Consider the following 18,535-nt stretch of genomic DNA (forward strand, 5'->3'; position numbering starts at 1 on the left):
ACTGAACTTACTACGATGGACTCCCTGATAGAGCAAAGCATAGTTTGCCCTTGCCAATAGGAAGTCCATTCACCATCCTCTCCAGTGTCCTCTTGTAAAACCCTAAGGAGGTGGAGGCACCACAGACTTAACAAACACTTCCTTTTTGAGAAGTGATACATACTGTATGTAATGAGGATAGGCTTGTGTGTTCTTTTGAAGTAGGCCTTTTGATTGTTGGGTGTTTGATCGCCGGGGTTTTGTTGTCGCCGCGGTAACAGGATAGATGCGATGTTGATATCGGAGCCGCTTGGATTCATTCCTCCTTATCTTTGATGTTCATCTCTGCTTTGTCTCGTTACACTGACCCAGTCTACTGTGGAATTATTAGTGACAAAGGGTTGTTTTGGTACCTGTAGCCACTCTAGTCTAGCCTGGTTTCTGATCTGCTCGTGCTGTCCTGCCAACCCCTATGTGTGACAATTACTATAGGAGTTGGCAAGATGGCACAAACGGATGTGAAACCAGGCCAGCTGTTACCAGGGCACGCCAGGTCAGAGAAAATGACTGAATCTTCTCAGTCACTGTCGTCCCTCAAAAGTTGTAGCCAGATCTAGAGCGCGTCGCCCTGCTAGCTGATAAGAGTCAGCTAGGGCAGTGAAGCAGTGATGTGTTTAGCAGAGGTGTTCATCTAACCTCATATCTCAGAAAGGTTAGGCTTTATATCACTGAAGACTGGTGGGAGGAGCTATAGGCTCATTGTAACCCCTAGGTGAACCTTTCTCCTCTCCTCCCACAGAGGTACCTCTATTAACCCCTTCACCCCCAGACCAGGGGCCATACCCCCGCCCTTCCCCTGATCACCACACATCACCAACAGACAGGAAGAGCAGCAGGAAGATGGAATTAAAAGGGTAAAGGTGTTATACACTGTATGTTCTGATGACAGGGTCACACCGCAAGACAGATAAAACTGTTTAATAAACGCCGGGCCTGATGGGATCTAGCCGGGCCATGGTATGTCAGATAAAACGACTAACGCCGCACCGCCAGACAGACCCAGAAGGGGCCTCAGATGAAGGAACTTGTTGCCTGGGTTTTTGACAGTTGCTGAAATTGCTTTGCGATTCTGAAAGGAGATGGGCCGGCAGTGGGGAGAAGCAGCTGCAGTGTGTGTTTACCAGGGGCCAGATCGACGTGGATGGGAGATCGCTACCTCTCCAGCGTGTGTGTGTGTGTGTGTGTGTGTGTGTGTGTGTGTGTGTGTGTGTGTGTGTGTGTTCGTGAGTGTGTGTGCATGTCTGCAGGTTGATGTAGCCACGTGTGTGTCTGTCTGGGGTGTAAATGGATGGTGGCTGCAGGGAGGCCGGTGGCTGGTCAGGCTGATGACACGCTGTCTAACATCACGCTGCTTTGACTCAGACGGTTCATCACCAGGAGTAGTTCACTGGGGCACATTTTATATATACACACACACACACACACACACACACACACACACACACACACACACACACACACACACACCCTAATTTTCCACTTGGTGGGGCTGTAGGGGCACGCTGCGGGGATCTTGGCCCTGGGGCAGCAGCTCAGTCACAGGGATCTGCCTCTACACCGGGGGGTTATGGGGTCACAGCCACTGATTCAGGTAATGACCCCACCACCCTGGGACTGGGACTCCTGCTCTCTATCGGTCTTAATGATGGCAGAGGGGAAGGGGCTAGGGGGTTAGAGAGGCCCTAGTCAGGGGGGATGGGGCTAGGGGGTTAGAGAGGCCCTAGTCAGGGGGATGGGGCTAGGGGGTTAGAGGGGCCCTAGTCAGGGGGATGGGGCTAGGGGGTTAGAGAGGCCCTAGTCAGGGGTAAGGGGCTAGGGGGTTAGAGGGGCCCTAGTCAGGGGGAAGGGGCTAGGGGGTTAGAGAGGCCCTAGTCAGGGGTAAGGGGCTAGGGGGTTAGAGGGGCCCTAGTCAGGGGTAAGGGGCTAGGGGGTTAGAGAGGCCCTAGTCAGGGGGAAGGGGCTAGGGGGTTAGAGAGGCCCTAGTCAGGGGGAAGGGGCTAGGGGGTTAGAGAGGCCCTAGTCAGGGGGAAGGGGCTAGGGGGTTAGAGAGGCCCTAGTCAGGGGGATGGGGCTAGGGGGTTAGAGAGGCCCTAGTCAGGGGTAAGGGGCTAGGGGGTTAGAGAGGCCCTAGTCAGGGGGAAGGAGCTAGGGGGTTAGAGAGGCCCTAGTCAGGGGGAAGGAGCTAGGGGGTTAGAGAGGCCCTAGTCAGGGGGGATGGGGCTAGGGGGTTAGAGAGGCCCTAGTCAGGGGGAAGGAGCTAGGGGGTTAGAGAGGCCCTAGTCAGGGGGAAGGGGCTAGGGGGTTAGAGAGGCCCTAGTCAGGGGGAAGGAGCTAGGGGTTAGAGAGGCCCTAGTCAGGGGGAAGGGGCTAGGGGGTTAGAGAGGCCCTAGTCAGGGGGGATGGGGCTAGGGGGTTAGAGAGGCCCTAGTCAGGGGGAAGGGGCTAGGGGGTTAGAGAGGCCCTAGTCAGGGGTAAGGGGCTAGGGGTTAGAGAGGCCCTAGTCAGGGGGAAGGGGCTAGGGGGTTAGAGAGGCCCTAGTCAGGGGGGAAGGGGCTAGGGGGTTAGAGAGGCCCTAGTCAGGGGGAAGGGGCTAGGGGGTTAGAGAGGCCCTAGTCAGGGGGGATGGGGCTAGGGGGTTAGAGAGGCCCTAGTCAGGGGGAAGGGGCTAGGGGGTTAGAGAGGCCCTAGTCAGGGGGGATGGGGCTAGGGGGTTAGAGAGGCCCTAGTCAGGGGGAAGGGGCTAGGGGGTTAGAGAGGCCCTAGTCAGGGGGAAGGGGCTAGGGGGTTAGAGAGGCCCTAGTCAGGGGGATGGGGCTAGGGGGTTAGAGAGGCCCTAGTCAGGGGGAAGGGGCTAGGGGGTTAGAGAGGCCCTAGTCAGGACGGAAGGGGCTAGGGGGTTAGAGAGGCCCTAGTCAGGGATGAAGAGTCTGGGTAGAAATGCCTCATTTGGGGAGTAGTAGTATTCTGCCTTGTGTAATGGCTCCTGGATTCACCTAGATGACGTTTCGGCGCAGTGCGATATGATATTATCCAATGCATTTTTATACCTTATATGTATGTACAGTGATTGCTTGGCTAATGTATGGGGTTCAGCCACTCAGAGACACATGCATAAGCATCAGGGAGGAATATGTAACGGTGCCCTGTTTTTCCCCACACTTTTGCATTAGGTATAATTTAGGTAGTTAACCCATCAGTATGTGGTGGTGAACAGTCAACAGTCAAATAGAAAGATGGAGGACTGTTCAACCTCTAACCTCCCTCAGATGTACAGTGCATATGGAAGTGTGTTTGTGACGTTGCTGATGGAGCACCGTGTCTTAGCCAGCCTCTGGGAAGTTAATAGGTTTCATTTCCCTCTCCACTTGACCTTTTCTGTTCCTCCCAGCATTAAATATGCATTAGACCTAAAGTCTCTCACCACAGCCTGCTACATCTGCACCTCACCCACCAACCCTCCTCACCCTCCTCACCTCACCCCCCAAACCTCCTCACCCTCCTCACCTCACCCCCCAAACCTCCTCACCCTCCTCACTTCACCCCCCAAACCTCCTCACCCCACTCACCTCACCTCACCCACCAACCCTCCTCACCCTCCTCACCTCACCCCCCAAACCTCCTCCCCCTTCTCACCTCACCCCCAAACCTCCTCACCTCACCCCCAAACCTCCTCACCCTCCTCACCTCACCCCCCAACCCTCCTCACCCTCCTCACCTCACCCCCCCAAACCTCCTCACCCTCCTCACCTCACCCCCCAAACCTCCTCACCTCACCCCACTCACCTCACCTTACCCCCCAACCCTCCTCATCCCCCTCACCTCACCCCCCAAACCTCCTCACCTCACCCCACTCACCTCACCTTACCCCCAACCTTCCTCATCCCCCTCACCTCACCCCCCAAACCTCCTCACCCCACCTTACCCACCAACCCTCCTAACCTCACCCCAACCCTCCTCACATCACAACCTGTCTCACCCCCTCACCTCACCCCCAACCCCCAACCCTCACCCCCCTCACCCCCCTCACCTCACCTAACCTTCAACCCTCCTCACCCCCTCACCTCACCCCCCAACCCTAGAGTAGAGTACTGTATAGTACTGTAGAGTAGAGTACTGTAGAGTACTGTAGAGTAGAGTACTGTAGAGTACTGTAGAGTAGAGTACTGTAGAGTACAGTACTGTAGAGTACTGAAGAGTAGAATACTGTAGAGTAGAGTACTGTAGAACACTGTAGATTAGAGTACTGTAGAGTACTGTACAGTACTGTATTTTTGAGTACTACAGGGTAGAGAATCATACTACATTGTGATTGACTTTCTGTCATGAATAGTAGGCTAGCATTAAAGCTAGATTTGTCTGTGTGTTTACTAGGGACATGAAAGGGTCATAATCTTGTTGGAAAGGCTGGCAAATCCTCCTCATTCTTCTAATTGAGTCACATTATCAAAGGCTTCAGGAAACAAGAGTGAAGATTAGTTCCATTCAGCCACCAATCTAATCCATTCATGGGGCTCTCTCTAAACGTGTCGCCACCTGCATTTAATAGCACTACTGTTTATTCAAGTTGAAATAGATGTTTAACTGTCTGAGGGAGGATATCCGTTTAGATTGATTCAGCTCTTTAGACGCTGCCAGACTACTAATAGATCTGGGAGTGGTCATGCGAGGTGAGCAAGCTGAGGACTCTCACAGCTTTCAGCCTGAACTGTTGTTTCACAAGACCCTATGATGACAATATATGTTAATTAAGCGATAAGGCCCGAGGGGGTGTGGTATATAGCCAATTTACCACGGCTAAGGGCTGTTCTTATGCCTGGATACAGCCCTTAGTCGTGGTATGTTGGCCATATACCACAAACCCCCAAGGTGCCTTATTGCTATTATAAACTGGTTACCAACGTAATTAGAGCAGTAATAAATGTTTTGTCATACCTGTGGTATACGGTCTGATATACCACAGCTGTCAGCCAATCAGCATTCAGGGCTCGAACCACCCCAGTTTATAAAACCAAAAGTTCCACTGATGGTACAGTATACAGTCTACTACAATGTTAGAGTACAGACAGTGATGTTGTATAGTATCTTTATAGTATAGTTGACAACTTCTCATTTATATTCCCTAAAACAAAAGTGGTTTTACTGCTATTACTGACACAGTTGGTGTTTTTCAAGGATATATGGTTTGGTAAAAACAGATGTATCTACTGTAGCTTAGCTACGACAACACAGAGAGAAGTTATGGAGAGTCTAGGCCTGCAATCTGCCTCCCTCATACAGAGCATATTGGCGCTGTTATCTCCCACTAACCTCTGATTAGAGCTCTCCGCTAACCGCCGCTACCTCTCACTGGCTACGTCTGAACGGCTGCCAACGTGTGGGCAGTGGCGCAGAGAGAGAAAGATGCGAGAAAGAGGGGAAGGGTGTAGGGGGAGAGTGATGGAGGAGAGAGAGAGGGAGAGACTGAATTCAGAGATGAGCAAGTGACCGTCAATACAGAGTCACACAGACCATCATGGATAGCTGTACCCTAAAGTCAGAGAAATCAGTTTCCAGTCTCAGTATAGCGTCCCCCCCCCCCCCATCAGATCAGATCTTTTGCAAATAAGAGGGCAACAGATCAGAAATGGGCTACCGGTGTAAACGCAGCCATAGAGTCAAAGCCAAGTTAAGCCAGATCTGAAGGGTAATCATTAGTAATCATGAGTTCTTTCATCTCACCCAGTTAGTTTAGCCTCTTATCACAGCTTTCATGACAAGTTTAAAAGCTAGTTAGAAGTGTAAAGCCTTACCCATGACACCATTATTCATAGACAGGCCTGATACCTTACCCCTATCCATCTGATACCTTACCCCTATCCATCTGATACCTTACCCCTATCCATCTGATACCTTACCCCTATCCATCTGATACCTTACCCCTATCCATCTGATACCTTACCCCTATCCATCTGATACCTTACCCCTATCCATCTGATACCTTACCCCTATCCATCTGATACCTTACCCCTATCCATCTGATACCTTACCCCTATCCATCTGATACCTTACCCCTATCCATCTGATACCTTACCCCTATCCATCTGATACCTTACCCCTATCCATCTGATACCTTACCCCTATCCATCTGATACCTTACCCCTATCCATCTGATACCTTACCCCTATCCATCTGATACCTTACCCCTATCCATCTGATACCTTACCCCTATCCATCTGATACCTTACCCCTATCCATCTGATACCTTACCCCTATCCATCTGATACCTTACCCCTATCCATCTGATACCTTACCCCTATCCATCTGATACCTTACCCCTATCCATCTGATACCTTACCCCTATCCATCTGATACCTTACCCCTATCCATCTGATACCTTACCCCTATCCATCTGATACCTTACCCCTATCCATCTGATACCTTACCCCTATCCATCTGATACCTTACCCCTATCCATCTGATACCTTACCCCTATCCATCTGATACCTTACCCCTATCCATCTGATACCTTACCCCTATCCATCTGATACCTTACCCCTATCCATCTGATACCTTACCCCTATCCATCTGATACCTTACCCCTATCCATCTGATACCTTACCCCTATCCATCTGATACCTTACCCCTATCCATCTGATACCTTACCCCTATCCATCTGATACCTTACCCCTATCCATCTGATACCTTACCCCTATCCATCTGATACCTTACCCCTATCCATCTGATACCTTACCCCTATCCATCTGATACCTTACCCCTATCATCTGATACCTTACCCCTATCCATCTGATACCTTACCCCTATCCATCTGATACCTTACCCCTATCCATCTGATACCTTACCCCTATCCATCTGATACCTTACCCCTATCCATCTGATACCTTACCCCTATCCATCTGATACCTTACCCCTATCCATCTGATACCTTACCCCTATCCATCTGATACCTTACCCCTATCCATCTGATACCTTACCCCTATCCATCTGATACCTTACCCCTATCCATCTGATACCTTACCCCTATCCATCTGATACCTTACCCCTATCCATCTGATACCTTACCCCTATCCATCTGATACCTTACCCCTATCATCTGATACCTTACCCCTATCCATCTGATACCTTACCCCTATCCATCTGATACCTTACCCCTATCCATCTGATACCTTACCCCTATCCATCTGATACCTTACCCCTATCCATCTGATACCTTACCCCTATCCATCTGATACCTTACCCCTATCCATCTGATACCTTACCCCTATCCATCTGATACCTTACCCCTATCCATCTGATACCTTACCCCTATCCATCTGATACCTTACCCCTATCCATCTGATACCTTACCCCTATCCATCTGATACCTTACCCCTATCCATCTGATACCTTACCCCTATCCATCTGATACCTTACCCCTATCCATCTGATACCTTACCCCTATCCATCTGATACCTTACCCCTATCCATCTGATACCTTACCCCTATCCATCTGATACCTTACCCCTATCCATCTGATACCTTACCCCTATCCATCTGATACCTTACCCCTATCCATCTGATACCTTACCCCTATCCATCTGATACCTTACCCCTATCCATCTGATACCTTACCCCTATCCATCTGATACCTTACCCCTATCCATCTGATACCTTACCCCTATCCATCTGATACCTTACCCCTATCCATCTGATACCTTACCCCTATCCATCTGATACCTTACCCCTATCCATCTGATACCTTACCCCTATCCATCTGATACCTTACCCCTATCCATCTGATACCTTACCCCTATCCATCTCATACCTTACCCCTATCCATCTCATACCTTACCCCTATCCATCTGATACCTTACCCCTATCCATCTGATACCTTACCCCTATCCATCTGATACCTTACCCCTATCCATCTGATACCTTACCCCTATCCATCTGATACCTTACCCCTATCCATCTGATACCTTACCCCTATCCATCTGATACCTTACCCCTATCCATCTGATACCTTACCCCTATCCAAGAAAGAAAGAAAGAAAGAAAGAAAGAAAGAAAGAAAGAAAGAAAGAAAGAAAGAAAGAAAGAAAGAAAGAGAGAGGGAAGGAAGGAAGGAAGGAAGGAAGGAAGGAAGGAAGGAAGGAAGGAAGGAAGGAAGGAAGGAAGGAAGGAAGGAAGAGAAGGAAGAGGAGAGGGAGGGAGGGAGGGAGGGAGAGAGGGAGGGAAAGAAAGAAAGAAAGAAAGAAAGGGAGAGAAAGAAAGAAGGAGGGAGGGAGGGAGGGAGGGAGGGAGGGAGGGAGGGAGGGAGGGAGGGAGGGAGGGAGGGAGGGAGGGAGGGAGGGAGGGAGGGAGGGAGGGAGGGAGGGAGGGAAAGAAAGAAAGAAAGACAAGTTGCGTTAAACTAAAGAAAAAAGTTAATGTCCAATTATTATTGTTGTTGTTGTGGCAGATGTTTGTGTACATAACACATTTCATTTTATATTTATCAGATGCCTAATCATGTCCACATCTTGGTACAACACAAAAACAAACTTGCAGAAAGATACACACTCAACTATGCATGCTCAACACAAGTACTCAAAGAACATACAATAAACATCCTCAATTCTCTCTCTCTCTCTCTCTCTCTCTCTCTCTCTCTCTCTCTCTCTCTCTCTCTCTCTCTCTCTCTCTCTCTCTCTCTCTCTCTCTCTCTCTCTCTCTCTCATTGACAGATGTTTCCTGTTCTCAGGCAGAGTTATGAACATGTCATTGTGAAGACATCAAAGTAGTTCTCTACAGGCCCCGTCATTTACAGACGCCCCGCGAGTCCCACAGAGATGATGTCATAAAACGCCCTCAGGGCATTACGAGCGCCCTTGTTTATGACTCCTAAAAGCAGTGCCCTATTAAATTAAAGTGCACTATCCCACAAGTGTCAAAGGGATTCATGTCAGATTTCACAGACACATGCTACCCCATAGCTTTCAGACCCTAAAATGGCAACCCTGAGAACCCCCCTCTATTGATTGTGATTGCACCGCTAGCCAAATTGCCCTCTGTGGTCGGACCGTACCATTACCAGGTGGTTTCAGGGGGAGATATCACATTATTCATTCAGGTTCCCTTTAATCACAAACTGAAGGAAAGAAGGAGAAGGAAAGAGAGAGGTTGTTAGAGTTGACACTTGTGATGTTTTAGAAAAGGCTTCTGGCAGGTGAGCTAACAGCATGAAATAGAGCTTTCTCTCCTGAAGAAGTTCTCTGAGCCACCAAGCAACAGGATTGGTTCACTTCCCCTACATCGCTCTGCATGGTACCCTTATTCACCTCTCTGTCTCACTCATCTTCTTCTCTCTGCATAATTTGGTGTAACTAACACACACGCACGCTCACGCATAGACACACATAGACACTGGTGGTGAGAACCAACCCGTAGCCAACACACCCACTCCAAACACATCAGCACTGAATCAAATACATTCAACACCCATGCAGGTACAAGCACTCAGGTGTGTGTGTGTGTGTAGGAGTGTATACCTGTATTCTCTCTGGGGTTTTGTGTACTGTGGGGTTTATTAAATCAGCAGTACAATGGGGAACAGGAGGCCTGATGGAGAACACAAAGGGAAGCTCTCTGGTTAAAGCCTTCTCAGACCTGCTTAGTGGAGGAGCTGAGAAAAAGACTATTGAAAAGCCTCTGAATGATTGTTGCCTTCCCTAAATCTCCTCTCTTCTGTTCTCTCTTCTCTCTCTCTTCTCTCTCTCTTCTTTCACTTCGAAGCAGATTACTTCTTCTTCCATTCTGTCTGCCGGCTTCTTTTCTCCACGCTAGGTCGCTTAAAACTTCACAATGCAGACACATCTCGTCCCCCCCCAATGAAAAGCTTCTACTGTGGAAGGTATTATTGTATCTCAGCCGTCACCCAGCCTCCCAGAAGTCCCTTCTATCATTCTCTCTGAGGACTTTGGCTCTCTGTGGGATTTGCTGTTAATTGCTTGAGAACTTTGTTTAAATCAACGAGGATTAAACAGAATAGGTTTTACGGGGATTTAATGGAGGAGGAGGTTAGGGTTTATAGTGGAGCGTCGCGCCGCGGAATGGTAGGTACAGTACAATGGTCTTTTGGTAGTTGATATAAAGTGTCATGAGAGTATATCCATACTTTCTTTACTTTCTACTTTACCCAGGTGTCTGTACTCTTTACCCAGGTGTCTGTACTCTTTACCCAGGTGTCTGTACTCTTTACCCAGGTGTCTGTACTCTTTACCCAGGTGTCTGTACTCTTTACCCAGGTGTCTGTACTCTTTACCCAGGTGTCTTTACTCTTTACCCAGGTGTCTGTACTCTTTACCCAGGTGTCTGTACTCTTTACCCAGGTGTCTTTACTCTTTACCCAGGTGTCTGTACTCTTTACCCAGGTGTCTGTACTCTTTACCCAGGTGTCTTTCTACTTTACCCAGGTGTCTGTACTCTTTACCCAGGTGTCTGTACTCTTTACCCAGGTGTCTGTACTCTTTACCCAGGTGTCTGTACTCTTTACCCAGGTGTCTGTACTCTTTACCCAGGTGTCTGTACTCTTTACCCAGGTGTCTTTACTCTTTACCCAGGTGTCTGTACTCTTTACCCAGGTGTCTGTACTCTTTACCCAGGTGTCTGTACTCTTTACCCAGGTGTCTTTACTCTTTACCCAGGTGTCAGTACTCTTTACCCAGGTGTCAGTACTCTTTACCCAGGTGTCTGTACTCTTTACCCAGGTTTGCCAGTTTTCCCAGCCTCTCTGTGTGAATATCTGTGTCTCATGGGAGTTAGAGGCGTTCCCTATACCTGCTGCTGAAATAATACAGCCATTTAGATGTAGTAATGGTGTGGCTTTGGGAATGTAAACCAGTAGCAGCGGCCCACTGTCAACAGATACTACTGTGTGGAAACGTGAACTACAGAATTCTCCCAGGGACAAAAGCAGAGAGAAAGAGGGAGTTAGGTCTATTTACCAACTCACATAATACAATGGGAATGGATTAGACCACCTGGCCCTGGATTAAGAGGGGGGTAATCCATCCCTTGCTCCACATCCCCGCCCCCCCACCTGCACTTGGCACTGCCCATGAATGCCCCTCATTAAGATGGCCTCACAAAGACAGAGCCTGTCCCCCTTCTCCCAACAGAGCAGCTCCACTTCCACAAATAGAGGCGGCCATTGTTTTAGGGTTGTCCAGTCACAGTGAATGGCCAGTATCCGTGGATAAAGCTCTGGTAGAAATATGATGAATGTCTCCGTATTAATATCACCCCAGGTATTTTCACTTGTTTCACACAGGTAACTAACATTCTTCTGGTTTCCCAGGCGCTCAGCAGGTGGGACAAGCCATGTGAACGAGACTCCAATGGGGTTGACTGAAGGCTGCGACGGGTGTTACGGTGAATAATCTCCCCCCTCTGTTACTTTGTGTTCCCACAGGTGCACCAGGAAGGAGAAATGCGAGCGCTCGGCCGAGCCCCGGCGGTTCGCCTGGGACATCAAGCAGTGCGTCCGACTCAGCGTCCACCCCAGCAACATCTCAGTGTCCCAGTTCAGTGTCACGGTGAGTGGTGACCACTTCGCACGGTCAAAGTGTGGTCAAAACACTACTTCCTCCTGGGTCCTGTCCACTAGGCACGAAAACAGAAAACCTTTTGAGACGAAAAAATGTAATATTGGCATTCTTATTGGACATCTTCAGATAGCGCCTCCTCCGTTTTGAAATGTTTTCTCTCATTTCGTGCCCCACTGAACCTGACCAGTCTAAAATGAAAAAGAAGTGTCTGGCACAATGAGCGATATTATTGCATTTTAGTAGGCTTACAGTTACTATGGTGACCAGAAACCATATCAGTATACAATACACCATCATCTGGTATTGCATCCAATGACTGAATGAGCGGTCACATCAGAAAAATCTGATTAGGAAAAAAACAGGAGACGCCCAACCATTTTAGCGGTCCAATGAACCATGTCATAGTTGAAGGTATTGATGTTGTGCCTCACTAACACGGTTAAGCCTGGGGAATCATCTTTAGCCAATGGCCATAACGTAATTATCCCCTCATATGTCACAGGTCCTTACAGATCTGTCCATCAAGGCCAGGGTTTCCCTTAGCATTACCTCATGCCACCTAACCATCATCTAATCATCTGTATATTGCAGCTGTGTTCTGTCTCTGTCTATCTAGACAACACGTTATTATCGTTGGCTTCCAGGCTTCCACAGACTTCCGCGTAATGATCAGTGATGGGGGTTATATAGACGCTGTGTAGCTGCTGCTCTGGTATTGTTCATGGAATCACTGGGGGTGATGCTGTTTTGCTGGCACTAAAAACCTGGTCTCGTACTAACCATCCTGGTCTCGCTACACTGAAACAGAATGGAAGCTCGCGAGATCAGGATGGTTCGTACGAGGCTACTGAAAACCTCCCTGGCGGGAGATTTTCAATGACATCATAGTGAACATAACACTGGTTATAAAATAATCACATAATTTCACTCCGTTTTGCCCACTGGGTGGGTATTATTTAGATACAGCATACCCTACCAGCTGATCTGATATTGTGTATGGAATCAGCTGGGATTGTGTTGTGTTGCTGGCACTTAACACCTCTCCCTCCACACTAGAGGTGTCTACTGGTCAGTCTGCTGTCTTAACACCTCTCCCTCCACACTAGAGGTGTCTACTGGTCAGTCTGCTGTCTTAACACCTCTCCCTCCACACTAGAGGTGTCTACTGGTCAGTCTGCTGTCTTAACACCTCTCCCTCCACACTAGAGGTGTCTACTGGTCAGTCTGCTGTCTTAACACCTCTCCCTCCACACTAGAGGTGTCTACTGGTCAGTCTGCTGTCTTAACACCTCTCCCTCCACACTAGAGGTGTCTACTGGTCAGTCTGCTGTCTTAACACCTCTCCCTCCACACTAGAGGTGTCTACTGGTCAGTCTGCTGTCTTAACACCTCTCCCTCCACACTAGAGGTGTCTACTGGTCAGTCTGCTGTCTTAACACCTCTCCCTCCACACTAGAGGTGTCTACTGGTCAGTCTGCTGTCTTAACACCTCTCCCTCCACACTAGAGGTGTCTACTGGTCAGTCTGCTGTCTTAACACCTCTCCCTCCACACTAGAGGTGTCTACTGGTCAGTCTGCTGTCTTAACACCTCTCCCTCCACACTAGAGGTGTCTACTGGTCAGTCTGCTGTCTTAACACCTCTCCCTCCACACTAGAGGTGTCTACTGGTCAGTCTGCTGTCTTAACACCTCTCCCTCCACACTAGAGGTGTCTACTGGTCAGTCTGCTGTCTTAACACCTCTCCCTCCACACTAGAGGTGTCTACTGGTCAGTCTGCTGTCTTAACACCTCTCCCTCCACACTAGAGGTGTCTACTGGTCAGTCTGCTGTCTTAACACCTCTCCCTCCACACTAGAGGTGTCTACTGGTCAGTCTGCTGTCTTAACACCTCTCCCTCCACACTAGAGGTGTCTACTGGTCAGTCTGCTGTCTTAACACCTCTCCCTCCACACTAGAGGTGTCTACTGGTCAGTCTGCTGTCTTAACACCTCTCCCTCCACACTAGAGGTGTCTACTGGTCAGTCTGCTGTCTTAACACCTCTCCCTCCACACTAGAGGTGTCTACTGGTCAGTCTGCTGTCTTAACACCTCTCCCTCCACACTAGAGGTGTCTACTGGTCAGTCTGCTGTCTTAACACCTCTCCCTCCACACTAGAGGTGTCTACTGGTCAGTCTGCTGTCTTAACACCTCTCCCTCCACACTAGAGGTGTCTACTGGTCAGTCTGCTGTCTTAACACCTCTCCCTCCACACTAGAGGTGTCTACTTGGTCAGTCTGCTGTCTTAACACCTCTCCCTCCACACTAGAGGTGTCTACTGGTCAGTCTGCTGTCTTAACACCTCTCCCTCCACACTAGAGGTGTCTACTGGTCAGTCTGCTGTCTTAACACCTCTCCCTCCACACTAGAGGTGTCTACTGGTCAGTCTGCTGTCTTAACACCTCTCCCTCCACACTAGAGGTGTCTACTGGTCAGTCTGCTGTCTTAACACCTCTCCCTCCACACTAGAGGTGTCTACTGGTCAGTCTGCTGTCTTAACACCTCTCCCTCCACACTAGAGGTGTCTACTGGTCAGTCTGCTGTCTTAACACCTCTCCCTCCACACTAGAGGTGTCTACTGGTCAGTCTGCTGTCTTAACACCTCTCCCTCCACACTAGAGGTGTCTACTGGTCAGTCTGCTGTCTTAACACCTCTCCCTCCACACTAGAGGTATCTACTGGTCAGTCTGCTGTCTTAACACCTCTCCCTCCACACTAGAGGTGTCTACTGGTCAGTCTGCTGTCTTAACACCTCTCCCTCCACACTAGAGGTGTCTACTGGTCAGTCTGCTGTCTTAACACCTCTCCCTACACACTAGAGGTGTCTACTGGTCAGTCTGCTGTCTTAACACCTCTGCTATCTTAGGTTGCTGTATGACTGTATGAGTCTTGCTGATCTGGGCAGCTCCTTTGAGGGACGCTGTGTGTGTGTGTGTGTGTGTGTGTGTGTGTGTGTGTGTGTGTGTGTGTGTGTGTGTGTGTGTGTGTGTGTGTGTGTGTGTGTGTGTGTGTGTGTGTGTGTGTGTGTGTGTGTGTGTGTGTGTGTGTGTGTGTGTGTGTGTGTGTGTGTGTGTGTGTGTGTGTGTGTGTGTGTGTGTGTGTGTGTGTGTGTGTGTGTGTGTGTGTTGTGTCGTGTGTCAGTAAACCCATCAAAGCAGGCCGTAGCCTCTCCCTCTTTCTTCCTGTGTAATCCCAGCACCACCCACCAGGCGCCAATCAGATTACTGAACACAAACACTCCCCAGGACACTAGCCAAACCCTCTCCGGATAGGGGTGACAGCAGAAAAATGTCCACCAGTTCTCTTTAGCTATGTTCATGCTTGGAACTAAATTCAATTTTTGTGTGCTTGGCTGGATATGTGTGTCCTGTAGGACTAGACTGTAGAACAGTACTCCAATAAATGCAGTATACTGCATCCACCTGTCCATCTATGACAGTGGTATTCAAACTTTTTCAGCTCTGACCCCATTTTATCCTCAGGAATTTCTGGGGACCCCATTATTTTCGTAATCATTTATCATGACCCCACCCCCAAAATAATACCACAAACTTAAATTAGATTTTTACACCAACAAGTAACCTTCAATTCATTACATTTTCATGTCTTATTATAATGAAAAACAACCAATAACTACATTCCCTCAATCAAGTTGAATTTTTCAAATGATCTTTCTCAATATTCTGTGCTGTTAATTTTAGACCCCCCACACCCCAAAGAATATATTTTATTTTTTATTTTGACAGCCCCACTGCAGTTCCCCCTCCAACTTTGAATACCAACAATCTACGGTGTCATTTCAATCCCATTTTATACGTAATGGGGATATGAGATTGCTTTTAATCTCTGCTGGCCAAGTATATAAACGTAAATCAGGAAGGGTAAGGTCATGTACAGATACTACTCTCAGGGTACTGTCTGAACATTCAGCTCCATGGGTGTAATAATAATAATAATAATCATATTCATGGAGAGCGAGAGTGTGTATACACACACACACACACACACACACACACACACACACACACACACACACACACACACACACACACACACACACACACACACACTGCCTTGGAGTTTTGAGAGTGTTTAACCTTTCTCTATGCAACAGATCTCCCATCCAATTGATTGGTAAGACTGGGCGGGCAGGCAGGGCCAGTCCTTGACCTTTAACTTATTAAATATTTGTTTAAAAAGATAAGCTGGAGCCTTCTACAGAGGACTCTCAACACGTAGAGGGTTTTGGCTATTGAAACTAGAGTTTCTCTCATAAAAGCATTGATGTGTTTTTTTTCTTATTTGCCCATTAGCTTTTCCTCTTGCATTTGTATAAGAGTATCTCTGGGGCTGTTGTCTGTAGATATAACAGCCATCCTATAAAGACTTCCTAGAGCAGGTGCTAGTAAACTGACCAGATCGCTCCCTGTTGAGATAAAATACCATTCTAATAGCTTCACAGAGGAGGTCTGGACTCTACTGTTAGTGTTATTACAAGTATATTGCTGTAGGTCTGTATTCACATGCCTCCAGACAGAGAAGAGAAGATAATGACTTGTCACCAGTCTGCTTGTCTCTCACTACAGTGAGAATTCAAATATGCTCACAGCTTGTGACAATAGATGTATTCACACATTGTAATAGGATTCCAAAAGGCATTCGGAATCTCACACTCTGTTCTCAGTGGATGACAGTCATAAGATAACCGTGTGTTATTATAGTATAATGCATCGTATATTCAGCTGTCATAATCTGCCACAGTCATACAAATCAAGGAGGCATGTACAGTATGCATCTAAATGAACCACCCCCAGATCACCATCCTCCTCTTTGTGTCCCTATGGCAACCCAAGCCAATACGATCTATCGCATCATATCCTCCACGCGAGACGCATTGTATTAAGGAGAGACGCGAGAACCTATTTCTCTCCATGTGTGTGTGTGATTCAATTGACACGGAACACAGCTTATTTTCCTACTCATGTTTAGGCCCGGGCGGCGCGGGTTAGGGCGCGGGTTAGGGCTCCAAATGTAATTGAAGAAAACTTGCGCCACATTGCTCCTTAAAAGGAAAAAGAAATGAAGTGGGAAGAGGGCTGTGTCTCCGACCCTGGCTGCGTGTGGCTCCTCTACAGTAATAGGGAAGCTCCTGTATCTGTACGGTGCCGAGCGACAGCCTAAGACTTTTCATTAAACACTAAACAGCAATATAAAAACAGTCCAGGTCAGCCCTTCTCGCACCGTACAGGAGCTTCTCTGGCGCCGTATTATAAATGTGCTGCGGCCAACAGCAGAATGGATGCAAGGCCTCCTCTATTTGCCACCTCAATATTTATATTTTGTTCTTGACCCCATTCATATTTTTCTCCCCCTTTCTCACTTGTTCAAGGACACTATTTTTCTACTCGTCAAGTCTGTGAAGTCCCCCCCCCCCACTCATCCTCTGCTCTTTAGAGAGGAGAGCAGTTTACGAAGCACTATCAACAACAGGAATCTACATCCTTCTCTTCCTCATTCCCTCCCTCCCTCATGCCTGCTTGCATACTTGTTTCACTGTTTCTTTCTTTCTCTCCTTCCTTTTCTCATCCTGCCTCTTTCTTCCCTTCATTTCTGCCCCCCCCCCCATACCTAATTTCCTCTCACTTTCCTCCTCTCCCTTTCCACCTAGCTCCTCCCCTCCCTCCCTCCTTCCCCCCTCCCTCCCTCTCTCTCAGGGCATATGTACTCGTAGATGTGAGATGTGAAATTGGCGCGGCCTGCCGCAGGGCATGGTGGGTAGCCCGGGGGGACAGAGCAAGGAGGGCATTGGCCTCCAACTGTTCACCAGATGACAAACAGTCAAAGAATCGCCAGCAGGCTTTGTAAAACACAGAGCTGATGCTCAACAAACATGTCCTGCTGTCTTCTTCTCTCCTTGTCTTTTTATTTCTCTCTCTCTCCCTCTCCTTCCCTCTCTCTCCCTCTCCTTCACTCTCTCCTTCACTCTCTCTCTCTCCTTCACTCTCTCTCTCTCTCTCTTTCACTCTCTGTCCCTCTCCGTCACTTTCTCTCTTTCACTCTCTCCTTCACTTTCTCTCTTTCACTCTCTCCTTCACTCTCTCTCTCTCCTTCACTCTCTCTCCCTCTCCTTCACTTTCTCTCCCTCTCCTTCACTTTCTCTCTTTCACTCTCTCCTTCACTCTCTCTCTCTCCCTCTCCTTCACTTTCTCTCTCTCCTTCACTCTCTCTCTCCTTCACTCTCTCTCCCTCTCCTTCACTTTCTCTCCCTCTCCTTCACTTTCTCTCTTTCACTCTCTCCTTCACTCTCTCTCTCTCCCTCTCCTTCACTTTCTCTCTTTCACTCTCTCCTTCTCTCCCATGTCCATTGAAAAGGTATTCATGTCAGAATGACTTGATGGATGGGTGAGTCAGCGAGAGCCGTAGATGGTCCTCTGGACAGGAAAGACTTCCTGCCTCTCTGAAGACATCCTGTCATGTTGATGTTTCTGTTGTGATATGCTAATATAGTATGCGTCCCAAATGCCAGCCTTTTTCTTATATAGTGCAATACTTTTGAACCAAGCCATATGGGCCACCTGATCAACAGTTGTGCTCTACATAGGGATCAGGGTGCTATTTGGGACACCAGAGCCTATAATGATGTGTGATGTGATGTAGGGTGAACTGCTACTCACTGAACCCTTAATGTTGTGGCTTTATCACGGTATGGTATGTCTACAGGGGATCCTTACCCCCAGCGGTCCTCTTTTCCCTCCTCTCTCCCCCTCATCTATCCCTCCACCATCAGATGACACTATACATTCATCTATCCCATCGCTGTATCTCTCAATTCTACTAATGGAATATCTCCCAATTCTCATGCAATTTGAGTCATTTAGCAGACGTTCTTATCCA

The 18,535-nt window shown here is 48.3% G+C and overlaps 1 protein-coding gene across 3 annotated transcripts in view; it reads left to right on the forward strand.

Moving 5' to 3' along the window:
* Positions 1–18,535, forward strand: part of LOC106609762 (plexin-A4) — a 491,160-nt gene that overhangs the window by 334,071 nt on the left and 138,554 nt on the right. For all 3 annotated transcript variants that reach the window (XM_082977797.1, XM_082977795.1, XM_082977796.1), the window contains exon 6: positions 11,468–11,591. In XM_082977797.1, coding sequence (XP_082833923.1) covers positions 11,468–11,591 — 124 coding nt within the window. The remainder of the gene's footprint in view (positions 1–11,467; positions 11,592–18,535) is intronic.

The sequence above is a fragment of the Salmo salar genome, chromosome 07, assembly GCF_965601325.2.
Source record: "Salmo salar chromosome 07, fSalSal1, whole genome shotgun sequence".
In the NCBI taxonomy this organism is placed as follows: domain Eukaryota; kingdom Metazoa; phylum Chordata; class Actinopteri; order Salmoniformes; family Salmonidae; genus Salmo; species Salmo salar.